Source organism: Microcebus murinus, chromosome 3 (assembly GCF_040939455.1).
Source record: "Microcebus murinus isolate Inina chromosome 3, M.murinus_Inina_mat1.0, whole genome shotgun sequence".
In the NCBI taxonomy this organism is placed as follows: Eukaryota; Metazoa; Chordata; class Mammalia; order Primates; family Cheirogaleidae; genus Microcebus; species Microcebus murinus.
This window is the reverse complement of record NC_134106.1, coordinates 34,339,571-34,360,274: the sequence shown is the minus strand read 5'-3', so window position 1 is coordinate 34,360,274 and position 20,704 is coordinate 34,339,571. Positions and strand designations below refer to the sequence as shown.

The window sequence follows — 20,704 nt, the reverse complement described above, 5'->3', positions numbered from 1 at the left end:
GTTCTAAATTATTTTGCCAGAGCTTTAAATTTCTTATTCTGCCTTAAAAAAATGAAACTAAAAGTTATTTCAAAAAACTAAAAGTAAAAAAAAATTTAAAAAAACAAACTAAAAGTTATGGAAAGTTATTTATGGGTATTATTTTATGTAAACCAAAAATGACTTTGATCAAAGACACATATTTAGAAAGGAGATGAGAGGCTTGCTCTTTCATTCTTAAGATTCTGCACTTTGACATTTGATTAATGAACCTCCTGCCATTCCTAATCACACTGGCTAATAGTACTTATACTGAACAGTCTTGACAATATCACAAAGCAGATAGAATCAAGACTTGGAGTTCTAGTGTTGAAAAAGTAGAAAACTATTAACTCTGTATAGCTCTTAATCCAAGGATCCTCTGTAATTTGACTATAAGGTACATAATCTATAAGGAAGTATGTTCAAGAACATTTTAAGCAAATATACACAGTATGTACAATTTAACTATTGATAATCATTATAAAAGTTTAAAATGTTATCATGATATTGTTTTGACAGTGACTTTTTAAATCTGATTCAGGTCTGGTATCTTCTGTCTGCAGACTGGCCCCTTGACTATCTATTTCATATTCCATTAAAAAAATGTGCTAAGAAATATAATTCTACCTCAAAAATATCAGATTGACTAAAAACTGAGTTGGAAGTTACTACTTTGTTGATCTTCAAACTATCCTGAATGCATAGGCCACTAGTTTTATGTGGGCCCAGTACAACCTAAAAGAAGAGTTTCCTTCTGGATTATATGAAAGCAAAATACAGGGCCCTGTCTGAGATTGCTGAATCAACATTGTGCATGATACTGATCACTACATAGCAACAGTACAATAGCTATGTAAGAAAATGGGCTGAATCCAAATTTTTACTGGATACATGAAGTTTATCAAAAATCGTATTACCGGCCGGGCGCTGTGGCTCACGCCTGTAATCCTAGCTCTTGGGAGGCTGAGGCGGGCGGATTGCTCAAGGTCAGGAGTTCAAAACCAGCCTGAGCAAGAGCGAGACCCCGTCTCTACTATAAACAGAAAGAAATTAATTGGCCAACTGATATATATATATATATATAAAAAAAAAAAATTAGCCGGGCATAGTGGCGCATGCCTGTAGTCCCAGCTACTCGGGAGGCTGAGGCAGAAGGATCACTCGAGCCCAGGAGTTTGAGGTTGCTGTGAGCTAGGCTGACGCCACGGCACTCACTCTAGCCTGGACAACAAAGTGAGACTCTGTCTCAAAAAAAAAAAAAAAAAAAAAAATCGTATTACCACCATGAGTTTGTTTTCTTATAATTTGTCCTTTTCTCCTGAAAATGGAACACAGATAATAAATTTTGGCATCCTTTGGAGGGGGCAGTCTATATTCTGTAATAATGACTTCAAAGACTGAATTATAGAAGAAATTCTTCACCATTCCTGCAGCCAACTGTTTGGTTAAACATCTGTAAATCCATGTTGATAAATGACTCAGTCATTGGGATTAGTTTAGTGAGATAAGCATTTTCCATCAGTACATTGTTATACATTATCTTATTACTTAAGGTTTCTCTTCACTAATTCTTTATAGAAAACAGTTTTAAGAATATGTAGTTGATCTCTTATGGTCTCTCTAAACTCCACATGGAAAATTTGCTAGGGGGGAAAAGGGGGAAAATTCTGTAAGTAATTTTATTAGAATAAAGTAATTGATGAAAAGAACATATAGAATCCAAATCTGTAATCCACTAAAACTTGTATATTGTAGTAATTCCACAACATTCCTGTCCATCATCCCTTAACTTGCACACACAAACACACACACCCCACACAATTCTATAATATTTTGAATTAAGCCTTAATATTATATTTAAAGAATAAAAGTTAGCCAGGTGTGGTGGTTCACACCTATAATCCGAGCTACTCAGGAGGCTTACAGTGAAGGATCACTTGAGGCTAGGAGTTTGTGACCAGCCTGAGTAATATAGCAAGATCCCACTCACCCCATCTCCCTACCTTGACTCTAAAAAAAAATTAGCCAGATGTGGTGGTGCATGCCTGTGGTCCCAGCTACTCGGGAGCCTAAGGTGGAGGACTGCTTGAGCCCAGGAGTTTGAGGACGCAGTAAGCTATAATGGCACTACTGCATTCCAGTCTGGGCGAAAGAGACCTTGTCTCTTAAAAAAAAAAAAAGACAACAAAAGTTATAGTAGCATTTAACCTCCCACTGATGTAGATACATATAAAAGATTCTGCCTTCCCTTTAAAAATGCTGTATCAAATACAATATATCATTTGTTATGGAAAATTCACTAATATAGTTTCTTTAAATATAGCAATACTTATCAATAAATGCTTATTAAAAAGAAATAATTAAAAAGAAACAAAAGCTTCCTCATACAACTCAAGAGGTATGATAAATGCAAATGCAGTGAGCATAGGCTAGATACCTCTACATTCACAGTTAAAGAATTCAAAGGACATGTTCCCTTGTACCATACAGCTCTATTTCATATTCTTTTCAAAAGCAGATTGTCCTATCACAGTCAGACAATTTTGCAATGTTAGCTTTTTTCCCCTTTTACAAATGGGTACCTTTTAGCAGCAGATGAGAGTGTTTGTTTTCTTGCAATTGACACAGAGCTGGCATAACTTGGTTTTCTGTTTGTTCCACTGTCACTGGTTTTACAAGATGTGGAAGGTTCTCGAAGGCTGGGCTGGCCTAAAGACATTTAAGCAAAAAAATTTTATATCAAACTTAAAAATATTCCTCAAAGACTGACATTTAAAAAATTAAGTCCATTAGTGTTTATAGCTAGTGAGTTGACTGTCCCCTTGATATTTAACACCTGATATTACTGCCTCAAGACTTAATCTCATCAAAACAAACCTATAGAAAAGCCATGCTGAGTTGCTAAAATGCATGCAAGGCTAATTCTCTTATCTTTGGTTTGCTCTCCATACATTAGCAGCTTTAAAGCACATGATTCAAAAGTTGTGCCTCAAGTAAACCATAAATCCCTTATCACTGATCTTCCAAAATAGCTCAGGTTTTGTTGAAACCATAAATTTTAAATCCTAGAAACCATAAATGTTAAGTTCTAGAATGTTATTCCATATAAATAAAGCATAAGTATATGAAGTAATCTCTGCTTTAACGTATACAGTAGAAGCAGTGGAATATACCTGAGATGGGTATGTTGGTGTGGTCAGAAGACTCAAAGTCACAAGATAAGACAATCACATGTACTAAGAGTCAAGTTTACTTAAAGATTTGGGAACAGAATAGTTTTGAATTTTTGGACTCAGTTTTCTCACATGCACAAAAGCAAAATCTAACTTTTTGATTAAGCCAATCTCATGCTTGTTTGCTTCTTTTCATAAAAGCACAGAGAGTAAAAAACTTTTACATATAGGAACTAACTAAAATATCTGGCATCCTACAGTGTTCCATGAATGGTAGTATAACACTGCATTTTTGTTAAGAATAAGCTGTTGTGGGCCACTTGTATCCTAATCACCTAAAGTGCTTTCATAATATAGATTCCTAGGTCCTACCTCAGAATGAATGAATCCGGAGGGGGAGACCTACTGCATTTATTTTTTGAAACTTCCCAGGAAAATTTTCACATATAATAAGGTATAATAAGATCTCAATTTTTTTAATTTTAGCGTATTATGGGGGTACAAATGTTTAGGTTACATACATTGCCCATGCCCTTCCCCTCTCTAGTAAGAGCTTCAAGCGTGTCCATCCTCCAAACGTTGCACATCTTACTCATTGTGGTTGTATATGCCCTGTCCTCCTCCCCCCTCCCACCCTCCTGACACCCGATAAATGTTCCTCCTATATGTCCACTTAGGTGTTGATCCATTAATACCAATTTGCTGGTGAGTACATGTGGTGCTGGTTTTTCCATTGTTGAGATACTTCACTTAGTAGAATGGGTTACAGCTGTATCCAGGAATCTATAAGAGGTGCTATATCATCATTGTTTCTTAAAGCTGAGTAGTACTCCATGGTATACATATACCACATTTTATTAATCCACTCATGAATTAATGGGCACTTGGGTTGTTTCCACAGCTTTGCAATTGTGAATTGTGCTGCTATAAACATTCGAGTGCAGGTGTCTTTTTCATAAAGTGACTTTTGATCTTTTGGGTAGATGCCCAGTAGTGGAATTGCTGGATCAAATGGTAGATCTACTTGTATCGCTTTGAGGTATCTCCATATTGCTTTCCACAGAGGTTGAACTAGTTTGCAGTCCCACCAGCAGTGTAGGAGAATAACACCCCAATTATGTTAATACCACTGGTCATCAACTTTAGTGCTAGCCTGCTAAACAGGTGACTTCTTTTATCAACAGCATTTTTTTTATTGTGGTAAAATACTCATAAAACTTCCCATTTTAACCATTTAAAAGTGTACAATTCAGTGGCATTTAGTATATTCACAGTGTTGTGCAACCATCACCACTATCAAGTTTCAGAACATTTTTATCACCCCAAATAGAAATACCATACCCATTCAGTTACCCATTCAGTAGTCAACTCTCTATAGAGGCCTTCCTCCTCCCAGCCCGTCAACCATTAATCTGCTTTGTCTCTAGAGATCTCCTTATTCTGGATATCTTATACACAAGGAATCATACAATATGTGCCCTTTTGTGTTCGGTTTCTTTCATATAATACAATGTTTGGTTCATCATGCTAAGCATGTATGAGTATTTCATTCTTTTTTATGGCTGAAGAATATTCCAATGCATGGATATACTATATTTTGTTTATCCACTCATCTGTTGATAAACATCTAGACTGTTTCCACATTTTGGCTATAGTGAATAGTGCTGCCATGAATATTTGTGTACAAGCTTTTGTTTGAACACCTGTTTTTAATTATTTTGGGTTTATACCTAGGAGTGGAATTGCTGGGTCATTTGGTTGTACTATATTTAACTTATTGAGGAACTGTCAAACACAGTGAGTGCACCATTTTACAATCCTGCCAGCAATGGATGAGGATTCCAATTTGACCATATCCTTGCTAACACTTGTTATTTTCAGGTTTTTTTTTTTTAATTACAGCCATCTCAGAGGGTATGAAGTGCTATCTTATCTTATCTCATAACTTTTGGGTTCACTGATTCTATTTTTCTATTTTCTACTTCATTTATTTCTGCTCTAATCTTTATTTTCTTCTTTCTACTAGCTTTGGATTTAGTTTTTGTTTTTTTCTTTTATAGTTCCTTAAGGTGTAAAGTTGGGTTACTGATTTCAGACCTTTCTTCTTTTTTAATGTAGGCATTTATAGCTAAAAGATTTCCTCCAAGCACTGCTTTGCCAACAGCTGGTTTTTGAAATATGTTTTTTTACTTTTTATCATAAACAAATCCCCACTAGCCACTATTATTAATATATATATATACATACATACATACACACACACCACCTACAATTCACTTTCTATGCTTTTTTTTTTTTTTTTTTAAAGACAGTCTTACTCTATCATCCCAGGTAGAGTGCAGTGGCGTCATCGTGGCTCACTGCAACCTTAAACTCCTGGGCTAATCATCCTGCTTCAGCTTTATGAGTAGCTGGGACTACGGGAGCATACCACAGCACTTGGCTAATTTTTTCTATTTTTAGTTGAGACGGGGTCTTGCTGTTACTCAGGGTGGTCTCGAACTCCTGAGCTTAAGCAATCCTCCCTTCTTGGCCTCCCAGGGTGCTAGGATTACAGGCATGAGCTACTGTGCCTGCCCTTTACGCTATCTTTCAATGTCCCAAACCTTATGTCAAAAAAGAGATTAATCACACCCATTAGGATGATTATTATAAAAAATTAAACAGGAAAAAAAACAAGTGATGGCAAGGATGTAGACAAACTGGAACCCTACTGGTAGGAATGTAAATGTTGCAGCCATTGTGGAAAACAACATGGTAGTTTCTCAAAAAACTAAACACAGGATTACCATATTGATTCAGCAATTCCACTTCTCAGGATAAACACAAAAGAACTGAAAGCAGAAACTCAAACGGATATCTATACACCAATGGTCACAGCAATAATATTCAATAGTTAAAAGGTGGAAACAACCCAAATGTCCACTGACGGATGAAAAGATAACCAAATGTGGTATGTACATACAATGGAATATTATTCAACCTTAAAAACGGAATGAAATTGTGACACATATTATAAGAACCTTTAAGAAGAACAACCTTAAGAAGGACCTTTAAGACATTATGCTAACTAAAATAAGCCAGTCACAAAAACATAAATATTGTATGATTCCATTTAGATGAGGTACCTACAGTAGCCAAATTCATAGAAACAGAAAATAAAATGGTGGTTGCTAGGAGTTGGAGGTGAGAAGACAATGTGGAATTACGGTTCAACAGGTACAGAGTTTACTGTTCAGTGGGTATAGAGTTTCAGTTTGGGAAGATGAAAAAGTTCTAGAGATGGATAGTGGCGATGGCTGCACAACAATGTAAATATATTTAATGCCACTGAACTGTACACCAAAAAAATGGTTAAAGTGCTAAATTTTACATTATGTATAAAAATGATCACATTACCATCATTTCTTTTTAATTAATTAAAAACCCCAAAAAATGTTTGTGCAATTATTTGAATATTTTATGTTTATTATATAAAATGAATGGAAAAAGGCCTGGCACGGTGGCTCATGCCTGTAATCCTAGCACTTGGGGAGGCTGAGGAGGGAGGACTGCTTGAGGTCAAGAGTTTGAAACTAGTCTCTACAAGAGCAAGACCCCGTCTCTACTAAAAATAGAGACATTAGCCAGGCAACTAAAAATAGGAAAAAATTAGCTGGGCATGGTGGCACACACCTGTAGCCCCAGCTACTTGGGAAGCTGAGGCAGGAGGATTGCTTGAGCCCAGGAGTTTGAGGTTGCTGTGAGCTAGGCTGACACCATAGCACTCGAGCCTAGCACCAGTATGTCTCCAAAAAAAAAAAAAAAAAAAAAAAAGAATGGAAAAATAGAAAGGTGAAAGTGCTTATGTGAGTGAAAAAGTAGGTCTCAACAATATATGACTGAAAATTATCAAGTACTATATATTGAAAATGGCAAGTCTTTAGCCTAAGCTGGACTCTCATAAAGATTTGGTTGATTGCAGTCACTTGTGAAAGAAAACAAAATTTAAAACACTGGAGAAATTTTGAAACCACACCAAAGACTAAAGTATGAATGATAATTTTATTATATTTTTGACTTCTTTATTAGATTCTCCCTCTCTCCCAACATATATACACGATGTAAGCCTTTCGGCAATGAATTACATATGAATGTTCTCTGTTTCTGAGGAACTGGAGTGCAGTAGTGAGACAGACAATAGATCAACAGTTACATTCTGGGTTTCTTATTTTAAATACGTCAGACACTGTCTAATGAACACACACATAAACAGAGAAAGGTTTCTTCACATTCTTATACCTGTTTCAGGAAGAAAGAAGAGCTTTATTTCATGCATGCCAAGTCATCAATTGTCACCAATAGAAAAACAAACATATTATACTCTCCATTATGAAATAACCCTTTCAGTTTCTAAATATTTCAATTAGGGTCACAATATGCATAAGGAGTAATAAGTCCTTTGTAACCCATTTGGAATTTAATAACTTGTGGGTTTTTTTATTTGCTAGATGCCAACAAATTACTAGAAATGTTTACAAAATATATACATAACTCTTTATATGTATAATACATATACACACAATATCTGCTTTTAATACGTAATAGGATTGTTTCAGTTGCTTTTGAATTTCTGCATTCTTTTAATGTCATTTAAAAAAATAATTACAGGAATTTTTATCATTCTTTTTACCAATGCTTCAAATGCCATATCAACTTCAACTTTGTATTTGTAGCAATTACAAACCTAAATTGACATTTCATCTTGATACTGATGTGATTCCTGTGATTCCTTCCTTAGCAATTTTAACTTTATGGTAAAGTTTTAGTTACTGATTATGAAATATAATATACTGAATATGAATATATTCTTACAAAGACTGAGCCACCCTAAAACCTTTAATTAATCATTACATAAAATGCTACTGCGAAGAAACAAATTAAAAACAGATCAACTGAAACTTTGCAGAAGTCTTCTAATCCTGTTCAAATTACCCCATTCTGTAAGAACTGCTGTGAAGTTTATAGTGAAAGAAAAATAAAAGAGATTACTTAGCCATTACCAGAATTGAAATCCTGGTTTTGCCTTTTGAATCATGTATCTATTTATTATTGGAGCTGAGGTCCCTACATAACCCTTCCTGAACACATCCCCACTTTCTCCCTCCTAGATGGTACCATTTAGTTCGGGTGCTTTTGATTTGCGATAACATCACCTAATACAGGGGAATAACTTTCTGAGTGTTTGGCCAAAGCAGACAGTAGTAACCATGGAAAAGGGAAAGTTTGAAAAAAGGTTAGAAGAAGAGAAAGATTAGCTGAAGAGACAAAAAACAGAAAGATCATTTCAGGAAATAATTTGAGGCCTTAATGGATGGGTAAAATTTTGATCAGGAGAAGGGTAAACCTGGCTCATGGAGTAAGAATTCCAGTTGATACTTAAAATCTTTTACCAATCCCAGATTCTCTATCACATGCGCTATGGCTCCATCTGTATACCTCTTCCACTCTCTTCATTTTCAAACTCCTTGCCACTTTTCCCAGTCTGTTGATTACCTTCCTTCATTCTTTGAGAAGATTGAGGGCTACATTTACTCCATCAAATTTTATCTTCTCCATTTGGAATTATTAATATATCTGTACATTTCTCCTTTCCTCTCGTCTCACAGGAAGATGTACCCTTAGTCCTTTCAACTCCTAGCCACTAGTTTTTTAAAAGTATTTTTTTTTTTTTTTGAGACAGAGTCTCACTTTGTTGCCCAGGCTAGAGTGAGTGCCGTGGCGTCAGCCTAGCTCACAGCAACCTCAAACTCCTGGGCTCGAGTGATCCTTCTGCCTCAGCCTCCCAGGTAGCTGGGACTACAGGCATGCGCCACCATGCCCGGCTAATTTTTTTTATATATATATCAGTTGGCCAATTAATTTCTTTCTATTTATAGTAGAGACGGGGTCTCGCTCTTGCTCAGGCTGGTTTTGAACTCCTGACCTTGAGCAATCCGCCCGCCTCGGCCTCCCAAGAGCTAGGATTACAGGCGTGAGCCACAGCGCCCGGCCTAAAAGTATATTTTGAATGGAAATGACAAAGAAGCATCTGACTCTCAAAGAAAAATGTAAATGGTAATTGCTCTGCAAATTACTCTGTAAATGGTAATTGCTGCCTGGTCTAAGGCAATTTCCACTAATAAACAGTCATGCGGCACATATGATGTCTCGGTCCATGATGAACCACATACATGATGGTGGTCCCATATGATTATAATACCATATTTTTACTGTACCTTTTCTATGTTTAGATACACAAACACACTGTGTTGCAACTGCCTACAGTATTCACTACAGTAACATGCTGTACAGATTTGTAGCCTAGGAGCAATATCCTATAGCCTAGGTATATAGGAGGTTACACCATCTGGGTTTGTGTAAGCACATTCTATGATGTTCAAATGATGCAATTGCCTAACGATGCATTTCTCAGAACATATCCCTGTCAGTAACTGATGCATAACTCTACTTATACACACAAAGAGCAACACACAAAGAGCAACGCACAAGTCTCTGAGGTGTTGTCAAAATAATGAGATAACGAGACACTCCCTCATCTCCTACCATAATTATCAGTCATTTTAGCGTAAGAGCCCCCTCCAAGGAAATTCATACCTTGCCAACCTGATGAATGTAATTTACTTATCAACAACATTTACAGCAAACCTATGACAATCCTTGCCTTCTCTCAAATGTTATTTGGGGTAGACTGGTGCCTTTACAGTACCCCAGCATTTTACAAAATTAAGAATGTTTCTTTTGGAGAACTGACCTATACATTTCAATTTTGCTTCTGGGTTCTTTTATTTCTCAAGTGGCAATCACAATGCTTCATACTTTGGTTTAACTAGCAGTTTCTTGATTTAAATGACTAATTGCCACCTTCAGATAATTTGACTTTTTTACCGCTGTATCATTGTATACTAACAGCTTGTCTTCACATAATGCCACTAGACTGTATTCTCAAATTACATTCATTTGGTCACCCCAAGAGGTCCTAATGGGTTTCCCAGTCACCAGCTGTGACATAATTTGTCTTCCTGGCAGTTAAAACTGCCAAAGTGTTCCCTGGGCCTTCCCTTTTGCTCCAAAGTACAGGTAATTTTTTTCTTTTGGCAAGCATTCAGTTGCAACTGGTGCATATATTATGAACATATGCTGTCAAAAGGAAAGAATTCTCTGATAGAGGAGAAGGCATATGAGAAATTTAAATGACTGGCCACCTTAAAAACTAATGGGAAAACTTTCTACCTCATTTAAGTGTCTGGCTTAATATACTCAAGAAAAAAATGGGGCTTAGCTTTAAATATTGCTGGCACACTGTAAAAGATAAACTAAAAGAAGAGAACCAAAATGACTAGTTAGGTGTGTTTCTGATTTTTGGCATTTACTGAATGGCAATACTACTATGAAGTGACATAGCAGAATTAAGTCCTTAACACATACCATTAACATCTAGTTTTAGCCATACAGAAGCCAAGTGACGTCCCCTCGTATCACCACCACCTGGCAAAACTATATTAATAGTTGTCTTCAGCAAAAAGAAGTTGACCTATCCTTTTATCCATTGCTTCATGAAACAGTTCCATCCTATTTATACTCAGGAGTTTAGTCTGACTTCTAAAGAAAAATCCTCTACAAAATGTAAATAGTTTAAGAAGATGATAGTGATCATTGTCCTGTCACTAATTCATGTGAAAGTAAATAAATATTATAAACTCTACTTCACAGGAGGCTAAAACAATTCATGAGATAAAACTGTCCAGAGTATCATTAGTATAAATGATTTTACTTTGTAAGTGAAGAAAAACACAAATCCCTATAAAATAATTTCATTTTTAAGAAGCATTTTATGAGAAACTTCTCTTATTTGAAAATACTTTGCAGAACATGTTTATTCCAAATATATCAACCTTGTTTAATGTTAAAACTGATAGTTAATGTATTTTAGGCTATCACAAATGCCAATAGTGTAAAATCACTGAATATTTTTTCCAATTACTTTCCACAGTATACTGTATATAAACTCTAAGATAAAGCTGTTTAGAGTTTCCAGAACAAAATTATGATACTTTAAATATTTATTTCTCTTGATGTTTTAATATAAATATTGGAAAACATAATTAGTCAGGCAAGTTTTTCTAGTAAAGGGATATAGAGTAATTAATTCTTAACAATGAATTATACTCATCTATAATTATTTCCCTTAAAGATTATATAATCAACAATCCCATCAATCCATTTTATAGACTGCCACTGCCTGTGTCCAAGTAACAAAGTAACTTAAAGTGGAATACTACTCAGCCATAAAGAAGAATGAAATAATGTCTTTCGGAGCAACTTGGATGGAACTGGAAGTCATTATCCTAAGTGAAGTATCTCAGAAATGTAAAAACAAATGCTGCATGTACTCAGTTATATGTGCGAGCTAAACTATGGGTATACACAGTCACACAGAGTGGTATAATGAACTTTGGAGACTCAGAGGTAGAAGAGTGGGAGTGGGGTGAGGGATCAAAAAATACATATCAAGTACAATGAACACTATTTGGGTGCTAGGTTCACTAAAACCCCTGATTTCACCATTTATACAAATTCATCCACGTAACAAAAAACCACTTAAAAAAAGTAACTGAAAGAATAATCAGTAATGGACCCCATTTCAGAATGTAACCACATTAAGCATGTTATAAGAATATATAAAGCAGGCCGGGCGCGGTGGCTCACGCTTGTAATCCTAGCACTCTGGGAGGCCCAGGTGGGTGGATCATTCAAGGTCAAGAGTTCAAAACCAGTCTGAGCAAGAGCGAGACCCAGTCTCTACTATAAATAGAAAGAAATTAATTGGCCAACTAAAAATATATAGAAAAAATTAGCCGGGCATACTGGTGCATGCCTGTCGTCCCAGCTACTCGGGAGGCTGAGGCAGTAGGATCGCTTGAGCCCAGGAGTTTCAGGTTGCTGTGAGCTAGGCTGATGCCATGGCACTCTAGCCTGGACAACAGAGTGAGACTGTGTCTCAAACAAAACAAAACAAAAAATATACATATGTATATATAAAGTAAATTTATGAAGTAGAATTTTAGAATCAATTGAAAGAACCTTAGTACTTTTCTAATTAATAAGGTTATTAATAAGAATTAGGAGTTGGTATTATGTGAAAAGAAAAAGTTCCAATGTAGAAGCTACAGTGGCTCTATGGCTCCAGAAGTGGGTAATTCTGCACTAAAGAGCCATTAACAAAACTGATCCTAGATGTATTTTAGAAACAAAAGAATTATGAATAAGGACAATTAGAAAAGGACATGAGAGGACAACTTATAAAAAAATATATATGGCCTTGGAGAACAGGTATTATAATTTGTTAATTGTATTTATATTTCACAACAGTTAGAGGTAGGTGCTAAGTAACTGATGTGTCATACAAAATATAACTGCCGAATTATAAAAAAAGCAGTCTCTAAATTTCCCTAAAATATTTCAGAGTTTTCTTTATAGAAATATCTCTGTAAATAAAAAACACAACAGAACATTCTATAAATTTTTTCACTTAATACAAGATTACAATGTGCTGTTGTTTTAGCATAATAAAAAAATTTTGGGGGGGAGGGGGCATGGGCAATATATGTAACCTTAACACTTATACCCCCATAATATGCTAAAATAAAAAAATAAAAAATAAAAATTTTAATGTTTTTAAAGACTAAATCCTCTTATAAAAATCAATTTATAACAAAATAAATTTTTTTTCCTGGCTTGGTCTTGGCAGTCCTCAAAGTTGGTTCTCAAAAAAATTTAAAAACCACAATATAACATTATTGGCTAGAGTGGTTTCTATCAAGTGTTTTGCCAAACTCTCAAGTCCTTTACTCCTTGTCATTGACACATTTATCTCATTACCACTAATGAAAGGATCAATCTTGCCTTCTAACTCTCTACTGTTAACATGTAGGCCCAAAGTGCTTAAAGGTGGGAGATAAAATAGTGAGAATCACAAAATCAGGTAGAATGATACCCACCCCCAAACCCTCAGGGTCACTGAGTATTTTTTTGTATACCCATGTTTTTTCATTCTCCACTCTAATTATTCCAAACATTTATTCCCTTTTTCTACCACCCAGGACCCATCTTACTTTCTTAAAGGGTATCACTGTCTCCTACAGAGAAAGTGCTAAGGATTGAAAATTCCAGCCCTGACAACTATGAATATATGTTGACCTCTACTCAGTTTTATCTTTCCATTCTATCTCAGAAGCAGTAGCCTTCTTTCTGTTTAAGACTAATAGTTTCTCAATTGCTCTCAGATCTCTTCTCAAACTCTCAGGAAACTTGCCTCATCAATTACCACCTGGCTTCCCCATATCATTTTCCTCTCTACTGTCTTTTTGTCCTCAACGTATCTTTGTGTTCAAGTCTATAACATGTTAAAAAATAGAAAATTTTAAAAAATTATAATGAGCCTTCAATTTAGTATCCTCTTCTAGCTATTACCATCATTCCCATCAGGCAAATTTTTTGAAAGACTGGCTATAATTTGCTGCTCTCAATCCCATAATTCTTCTCAATTGCTGTTTCTAAAAATACTGGAATTTGATTTGCAATCCTATCACTCCACTAAAATTGCTTCAGAGAGGTTTCTAATATTCTCATAAGTGCCAAATCCAATGGTCACCTCTCAGTCTTTATTTGACCTCTTTATAGCAGCTGGCAACATGAATCACTCTTTCTTTGCTACGCTGAAATGCTGGAGCTCCCAATGGAACTCTCCTGGTCTGCCTTCTCATTTTACATCCTATTTCTATGGCTTCAATCATTATCCATAAACTGAACATTCCCAAATTCTTATTGCTAGCCAAGACTAACATAAGCACTAGACCTGTAATTCAGCTATTTATATATATATCTATCTATATGCCATATATACCCCCAACTCAACATTTAGAAACTGAATTCATAATCTTTCTTCCAAAACTGTTTCTAATATGCTGGTTAACTGCACTGTCTCCTATCTATCTAGAATTTGGAAGTTAAGTAAGACTCCTCCCTAGGGTAACAATTTCCACTGACTTATTGTAGTAAGGAGGTAAGCCAATGAACATTTTCACTTTTTCCACCGAGAAAATGGGGATAATCACACTTATCTCCATCTACTCTACCAAGAAAACAGTAAGATTTATGAAATAATATGTTTACATGCTTGATTAATGTGAAAGAATTTAAAATTCTCTCTCAATGGTTGAAGGAAGGGAAAGGCCACACTACATGTGTCCCAAACTCAGAGCAAGAGTCCTTATCACACTGCTTCTCTCAACCTTGAAAACTCCCAATGTCTGGAAATTAATATTCCCATTGTACTGGGGCTGGCAGTAAGTTTCAGGGCTTAAATTAATTTTTTCAGTATTCTATTAATGACCACAGAGGGCTCAGAATAAAACTATTTAAACTATAATGATTTAAATTGTGTTTCTGTAATGATAATACAATCGATTTAAAAAATATGAGCACCTACCTGCTATGTTCAAGACAGAATGGGAGACACAAAAAGAAGATTCAGTTCCTGCCCTCAGTAAATGTATTATCTAGCTGGAAGATACTAACTTCACACAAATACTATGACATAAAAGCCTGTAAGTGCAATCAATGATATTACACAAAAATTCCCAGTGTAAAATAATAAACAAACTTTCAGATTTGGGAATAAAGAAAAAGGTCATGAAGAACAAACTAAAATCACACATAATCGAAATGAGAAACTAGTTTTATATTCTCAATTTCAATTTTCAAAGAAAATGTTGCAAAAAGACTCTTCCTACTTTACAACACATTTAATTACCTTTACCTGGGACTGATTTTTTCGCTGAGGCCACATGATCTTCAGAAATAGCAAGACGCCTCAAAACATCAGCCAAAGCTGCCTTTAACACGGTGATTTCATCTTCTTGTTGTTGAACTCGTAACTCAAGAGCTGAGAGCCGATCTTGAACATCAGAAGTACTTGCAGCAGAAATACTATCATCTATAAAATAGATATGAAATATTTTTAAAGTAAACTTCTTGAGAAAGAATTTTTGCAGTAAGAAAAACTAAGCCAGATAAGTCTTTTAAAAGATGGGGGGCGGGAAACCACAAAAAACCCCCACAACACCCCATTATGCTTACACAAAATAACTTCTACAAAGATTTTCATAGCTGTTTTAAATAATTTAAAATAATAAAAGCTAACAAATTTGACAAATAATTAAAATAATGAAAATTTTATGCATGGTCAAATTTTCCCTATTTTTATATCATCACCTCAATAGGTTTTCTCACCAAAATGTTCCCTAAATATATCACTTTGTGGACATCTGAAAACCATTCAAAGTATCCTTCTTAATTACCATAATATTATCATACTTCTCTACGAAAATAAAAAAGGAATACAAATCACTTCTGTTTTGCTTTATGTATCAGATAGGGAGCCCATCGCCTTCATAAGCAATGATGAGAAAGCGCCCTTTACTTCTGCTTTTACTATTATACTCTCCCAACCCCCACAAAGGGCAATACTGCTATGTCATTAGCAAAAGACTTTTTGCTTCTGTGTCTCTCTACCTAACACCCCAAACCTCTCTTTAAAAAGGTCTAGTTTTTATGAAGTACATACCTAATATTTGCTTTAGGTGTATAACAACAACAAAAAGACCATTTAAATAAGGTTTAGCTATAACACAATAATTACAAACTATTCTATTTGTTGGGCCAATCAGAATTCAAACATATGGAGAGAACAACAGCTATTGGTTAATTCACTATAAGCAGGGACATGTGGGGAAAATAACAATAACTGTAAAAAACACCCTGGGCTTACACTGAGGGGATATTTTAGCTTCTAACATAAGAGCTGTTTGGACCAGAGTGAGGTAATTTAAACTGGGTCAGTCATTCAGACAATAAGGCAGAGTGTGCCTTTTTTTCTCATACTGAGATAATGTGCCATGGATCTTGCTAAACAATTTAATTCAAAGTTTGAATTTTATAAAACAAAACAGCAATCTCAGCATTTAAAAACCAAAGCTATCACCATTACATTATGGCACAGTAAACAATATTCATATTTAAGATTACATAAGCCAACAGACCTCCTAGACATATACACGTATACTCTCTTCTGCCTTTACTGGTAATTTCATTGACAATCTTTGAGAAGGACTGGTATCGTAGGAAAAGCTGGGTTTTATCTTTAGACATCAAATTCTGGTTCTGTATTAATTAGTTACATAATCTTAGGCAACTTAGCTCTTCGAGCCTTAATTTCTTCAACTTTAAATAGGACTGTTATAAGGAAGGTGACTAGAACATGTACAAAGTACAGAAGATTTAATTTGAGAGCTTTGGGCACATTTGTTACATAAAGGCCAATATGTCAAACTCTGTGATACTTAAGAAAAGGACTGGTAAGAATAATTCAGTCTCTCATCTTAGAAATTTTTACATTTGAAGTCTTTTTCATTTCCATGGTGGACCAGTTGAATTCTAGCTGACCCATATTCTCTGTCAGTGTGTTAGACTATGGTCACTATTATTTCTGCCCAGAATGCTTTCCTATTCTCCTTCTTTCAGTAGAAAGAAGAATAGCAGCTCTTTCCTTCTGTGGAACTCCACCAGTTTTTAGGTCCTAATAGGGCTCTCAATCTATGATACCTCATTCTTCCCTCAACCACCCCACGCTATTAGGTTGAACCATATAAAATGGCCTTTTTAGCTGGTATAAATATGACTATTACCAATTTCACATGGTTCAATCTAATTCTACCACAGGATTAGCCATAAAATACAGGTTAGGCCAAACGCAGTCCTTCCAAATTTCCCAGAGACAGAGGCCCATCCTTCTTCTTGGTTCTTCAGCTATAAGGATGCAGCCCTAGGGCTGTCAGTAATAGAGAGAGTTATGACTATCCTGAGTTCCAGTTCTAATCTCTGAAGCCTAGACTTTCAATTTTCAGAGTTACTCTAACATTTTTCCAGCCAATGATGTAACCTAATAAATTCACTTTTTGCAAGCTGTTATTTGTAAGCCAACGGTCCTGATTAAGTCAATGAACTACATGAATATGCCTTTCTAAACTGTTCTCAATTTATGAAGGATGAGCTATATCTTTAAATTATAATCACAGATAAAATATTTACATTATTTTATAAACATGTAACCTATTTATTTTGAGAAGGCAGCAGAGCCTAGTGGAAAGATTATCAGACTATAATGCCAAGGTTACAGTCCTGGGTTTTAGTACCAACTTCATAACTAACTTTTATCGTTGGCAAGTCATTTAACCTATATGAACTTTGATTTTAAAAAAATGACTAAAGTTTTATTTCGTGAAACTTGGATAGTCATATGAAAGGTGGTTGAGCTTGTAAAAATCCTACCACAACCTGATAGACAGTATGATAGGATACACAATTTTTCAAAGGGCATAACAAGTACAAAGTTAACTATTAACAGTGCCCTGTATTTACCACTGTACCTCTCATATTTATTATCTCATCCCCTTCCTCACACTATCTATATTTTATATTTGAGTAAGCAGCTCAAGAAATTAAATAGCTTGCCCAAGGTCACCAAACTGGTCTTGATATCTGAGACTCAAGCACAATTAAAGTGCCCTTTATTCTATTTCATGCTGCATTCTAATAATCACATGAGGACCAAATATCCTTTCACAAAGCCACTGAAGGGGTTTAAGCTATTGAGTGATATAACCAGCCTTCTGTTTTAAAAAGATCATTTTGGTTGCTGTGTGAGAATAGATTGGAACAGGGTAAGAGTAAATTCAAGACGACCAGATGGGAGGCTACTGCAGTAACCCATGTGAAAGGTAATGGTGACCTAGGACAGCATTAAGGCGTCCATGTGTCTCAATTTGTCTGAGACAAATATGTCTGTGATCTCAGTATAAATATTATCGTAACACCTCCTCTTTCACTCCCAAGCTCCCTAGTTTGGCTGATCAGTTACAGGGTCACTTGAGCTAAGGCAATAGCCATGGAGATGTAAAGGAGCATAGTAGTTCATCTCCACAGTTCCTTATAGCTCTAAAATTCTGTAATCCCTGTCTTAAATCTTGTCTATTAACCTTTCCAGGGTTATGAATCTCTTTGAGAATCAGATAAAAGCTGTGGTAGAATAGTGCATGAACTCTGGTGTTACACTGACTGAGTAAAACTGTTTGCTACTTACCAGCTTTGTTACTGGTCTCCCAATCTCTGCTCTAGAGAAACTCTTACACACATACTGTGTTTCCCTAAAAATAAGACAGGGTCTTATATTTATTTTTCCTCAAGAAGACACCCTAGGGCTTATTTTCAGGGGATGTGTTATGTTTTTTAAGGACAGTACAACAATCTACATTTATTCAAATATAGTTGTCTTCTTCTGGAATATCATCATATCTCAACTCTCCAATCCTGAATTCCATCCTGAATTTCTTGCGACTCTATTTCCTTTAGAACCATTGGCCCCAATCTCTTATGTCGAGCAATAAAGCTCTCATGGGGCAGATGAGATGGGCTGCTCGTCTTCTTTACTGCTCTGCTATGAAATGCATGGGTTGTGCAGATAGGCTGCGTAGCCACGCCCATCACTAGGTCTTATTTTCAGGGTAGGGCTTATATTGGGCAAATGCTTAAAAATCCTGCTAGGGTTTATTTTATGGGTAGGTCTTATTTTTGGGGAAACATGGTATAAGAAAACATTTATAAAAACATATAGAGATATATTTATATTTCTGCAGGAATTACTGTTTCCTTTTTATCTTAATAGTCTGCTTCCAAAAGCAAAAATGTTCTCTCAAAGAAGTTTTAATAAGGCATTTTAGTATCGAAACATCACACTGTACTCTATAAATATGCACAATGTTTATGTGTCAATTTTAAAAAACTAAAAAATTAAAGCAAATAGGTATTTTTACTGTTAAAACTTGGGCATTTTATTTCTTTAGTAACAACAATACTAATTAACTCCAGTTAGCAATATGATTATACAAAATTAAGACTATCTCATTTCTGGCTTCAATGAAATAACACAAATTATGTTGTTAACTTGTTTCCTATTTTTACATATTAAGTTTGTTTTTCCTTGTAAGATATTCCTACTAAAAATTCATCTGCTAAATTAAATTATAAGAAAAATTGTGTTAAGTAAAAGAAAACAAGAAGCCATTTTGCTACTGTACTCCCAATGAACAACTTTACTTCCTTCTATGACTAGAACTCATTCGTAATTAAAATTATCTTTTTTCAAAGTCTTAATTTAACATAGAATTAAAAACAGATATTCAGATAATTCTGTTTTTGGTTAGACTTCACAGAAGCAAAAACCAAGTTTAATTACACAATTTCTGATTTACTATTATTTAAGATAGGTGCTTTTTAATTATTTTCCATTAAAAGCTGTTTTTTTCCCTTAAGAATAACATATATTATATATATGACCATCTCTTCTGGGGGAGGAGAACAAGTTGAGCAAAGCCCACTCTGCCCTCTCAACAGAAATAGATTTATTTTGTTTTAGTAGTGTTAAGCACTCTGTAAAAGTTGTAGGCAAATGTTTATGCCATTACTTCTATATATATTCAAGGGGGTTGGAGGGTAAGCAGGGAATCTAGATTCATTCTCAAGTCCTCAGACTTCTTTCGTCACAAGTAATAAAGTCTGTGAGACAGGTCTGAATTCCTAGGAAAGGAGAGATGTGTTACCAGTGCAGAAGTTGATAAATGTAGAGGAACCACACACTGAAGCGAGACCAGGCAAACTGTCTTTCATTCTTGCCACTTACATTACAAGCAATATAAACCAGTTCTGTCTACATTTCCTGCTGCCTTCCCGGATAGTCCAAGGCAATTCCCAACTCTCTAAATCTCACAACATACTTTACATTCTGAGGATATCCTCTCAGTCCAGATGGCCTACCACAAAGCACTTCTATGCTGGCACGAATAAAACTTAAGATAGCTCATCTTCCCCTTTGCTCTCTGAACTAAAGAAAAGTTTTCCATTTATTTATAAAGAAAGACAAAGAAACTGAAGGAGGGCACACAGGCCAAAGGGGATAGGATACAGACAAAAACTTTGAGGATATTAATTCATGTGTTTCTGCTTCAGGCAGCAGAAACACATGAATTAATATGCTACATTTTTAATATTCATTACAATAATTTGGTTGTCCTTGGGCACTACTTTTCTGATCTTTAAAATGGTTAATAATAAGGTACTATTGCTTCAAATAAAAAACTCAGTTTTTACCTTCTGAAACTGTATCACAAAACATACTAAATAGTTTCTATAAATAACAGAGTTTAAAGTCCCCAAAGTGAGCGTTTTTTTCTAGTAGGAAATAAAATAAACAATGTGTACGCAACGGGCAAGTCATTTCTTTTTTCCTTTTGTTTTTATTTAAAATCTGCATGAATTGTAACAAACCTAAAAGAATTATCATTTTATTGATTTTT

The 20,704-nt window shown here is 35.2% G+C and overlaps 1 protein-coding gene across 5 annotated transcripts in view; it reads right to left on the bottom strand.

Annotated features, from left to right (window-relative positions):
• The window catches only part of EML4 (EMAP like 4), a 142,636-nt gene that overhangs the window by 69,319 nt on the left and 52,613 nt on the right, over nucleotides 1-20,704 (bottom strand). For all 5 annotated transcript variants that reach the window (XM_076000705.1, XM_012756682.3, XM_012756684.3 and 2 more), the window contains 2 exons: nucleotides 15,055-15,231; nucleotides 2,604-2,730 (listed from right to left, as the gene is read on the bottom strand). In XM_076000705.1, the coding sequence (XP_075856820.1) occupies nucleotides 2,604-2,730; nucleotides 15,055-15,231 (304 nt within the window). The remainder of the gene's footprint in view (nucleotides 1-2,603; nucleotides 2,731-15,054; nucleotides 15,232-20,704) is intronic.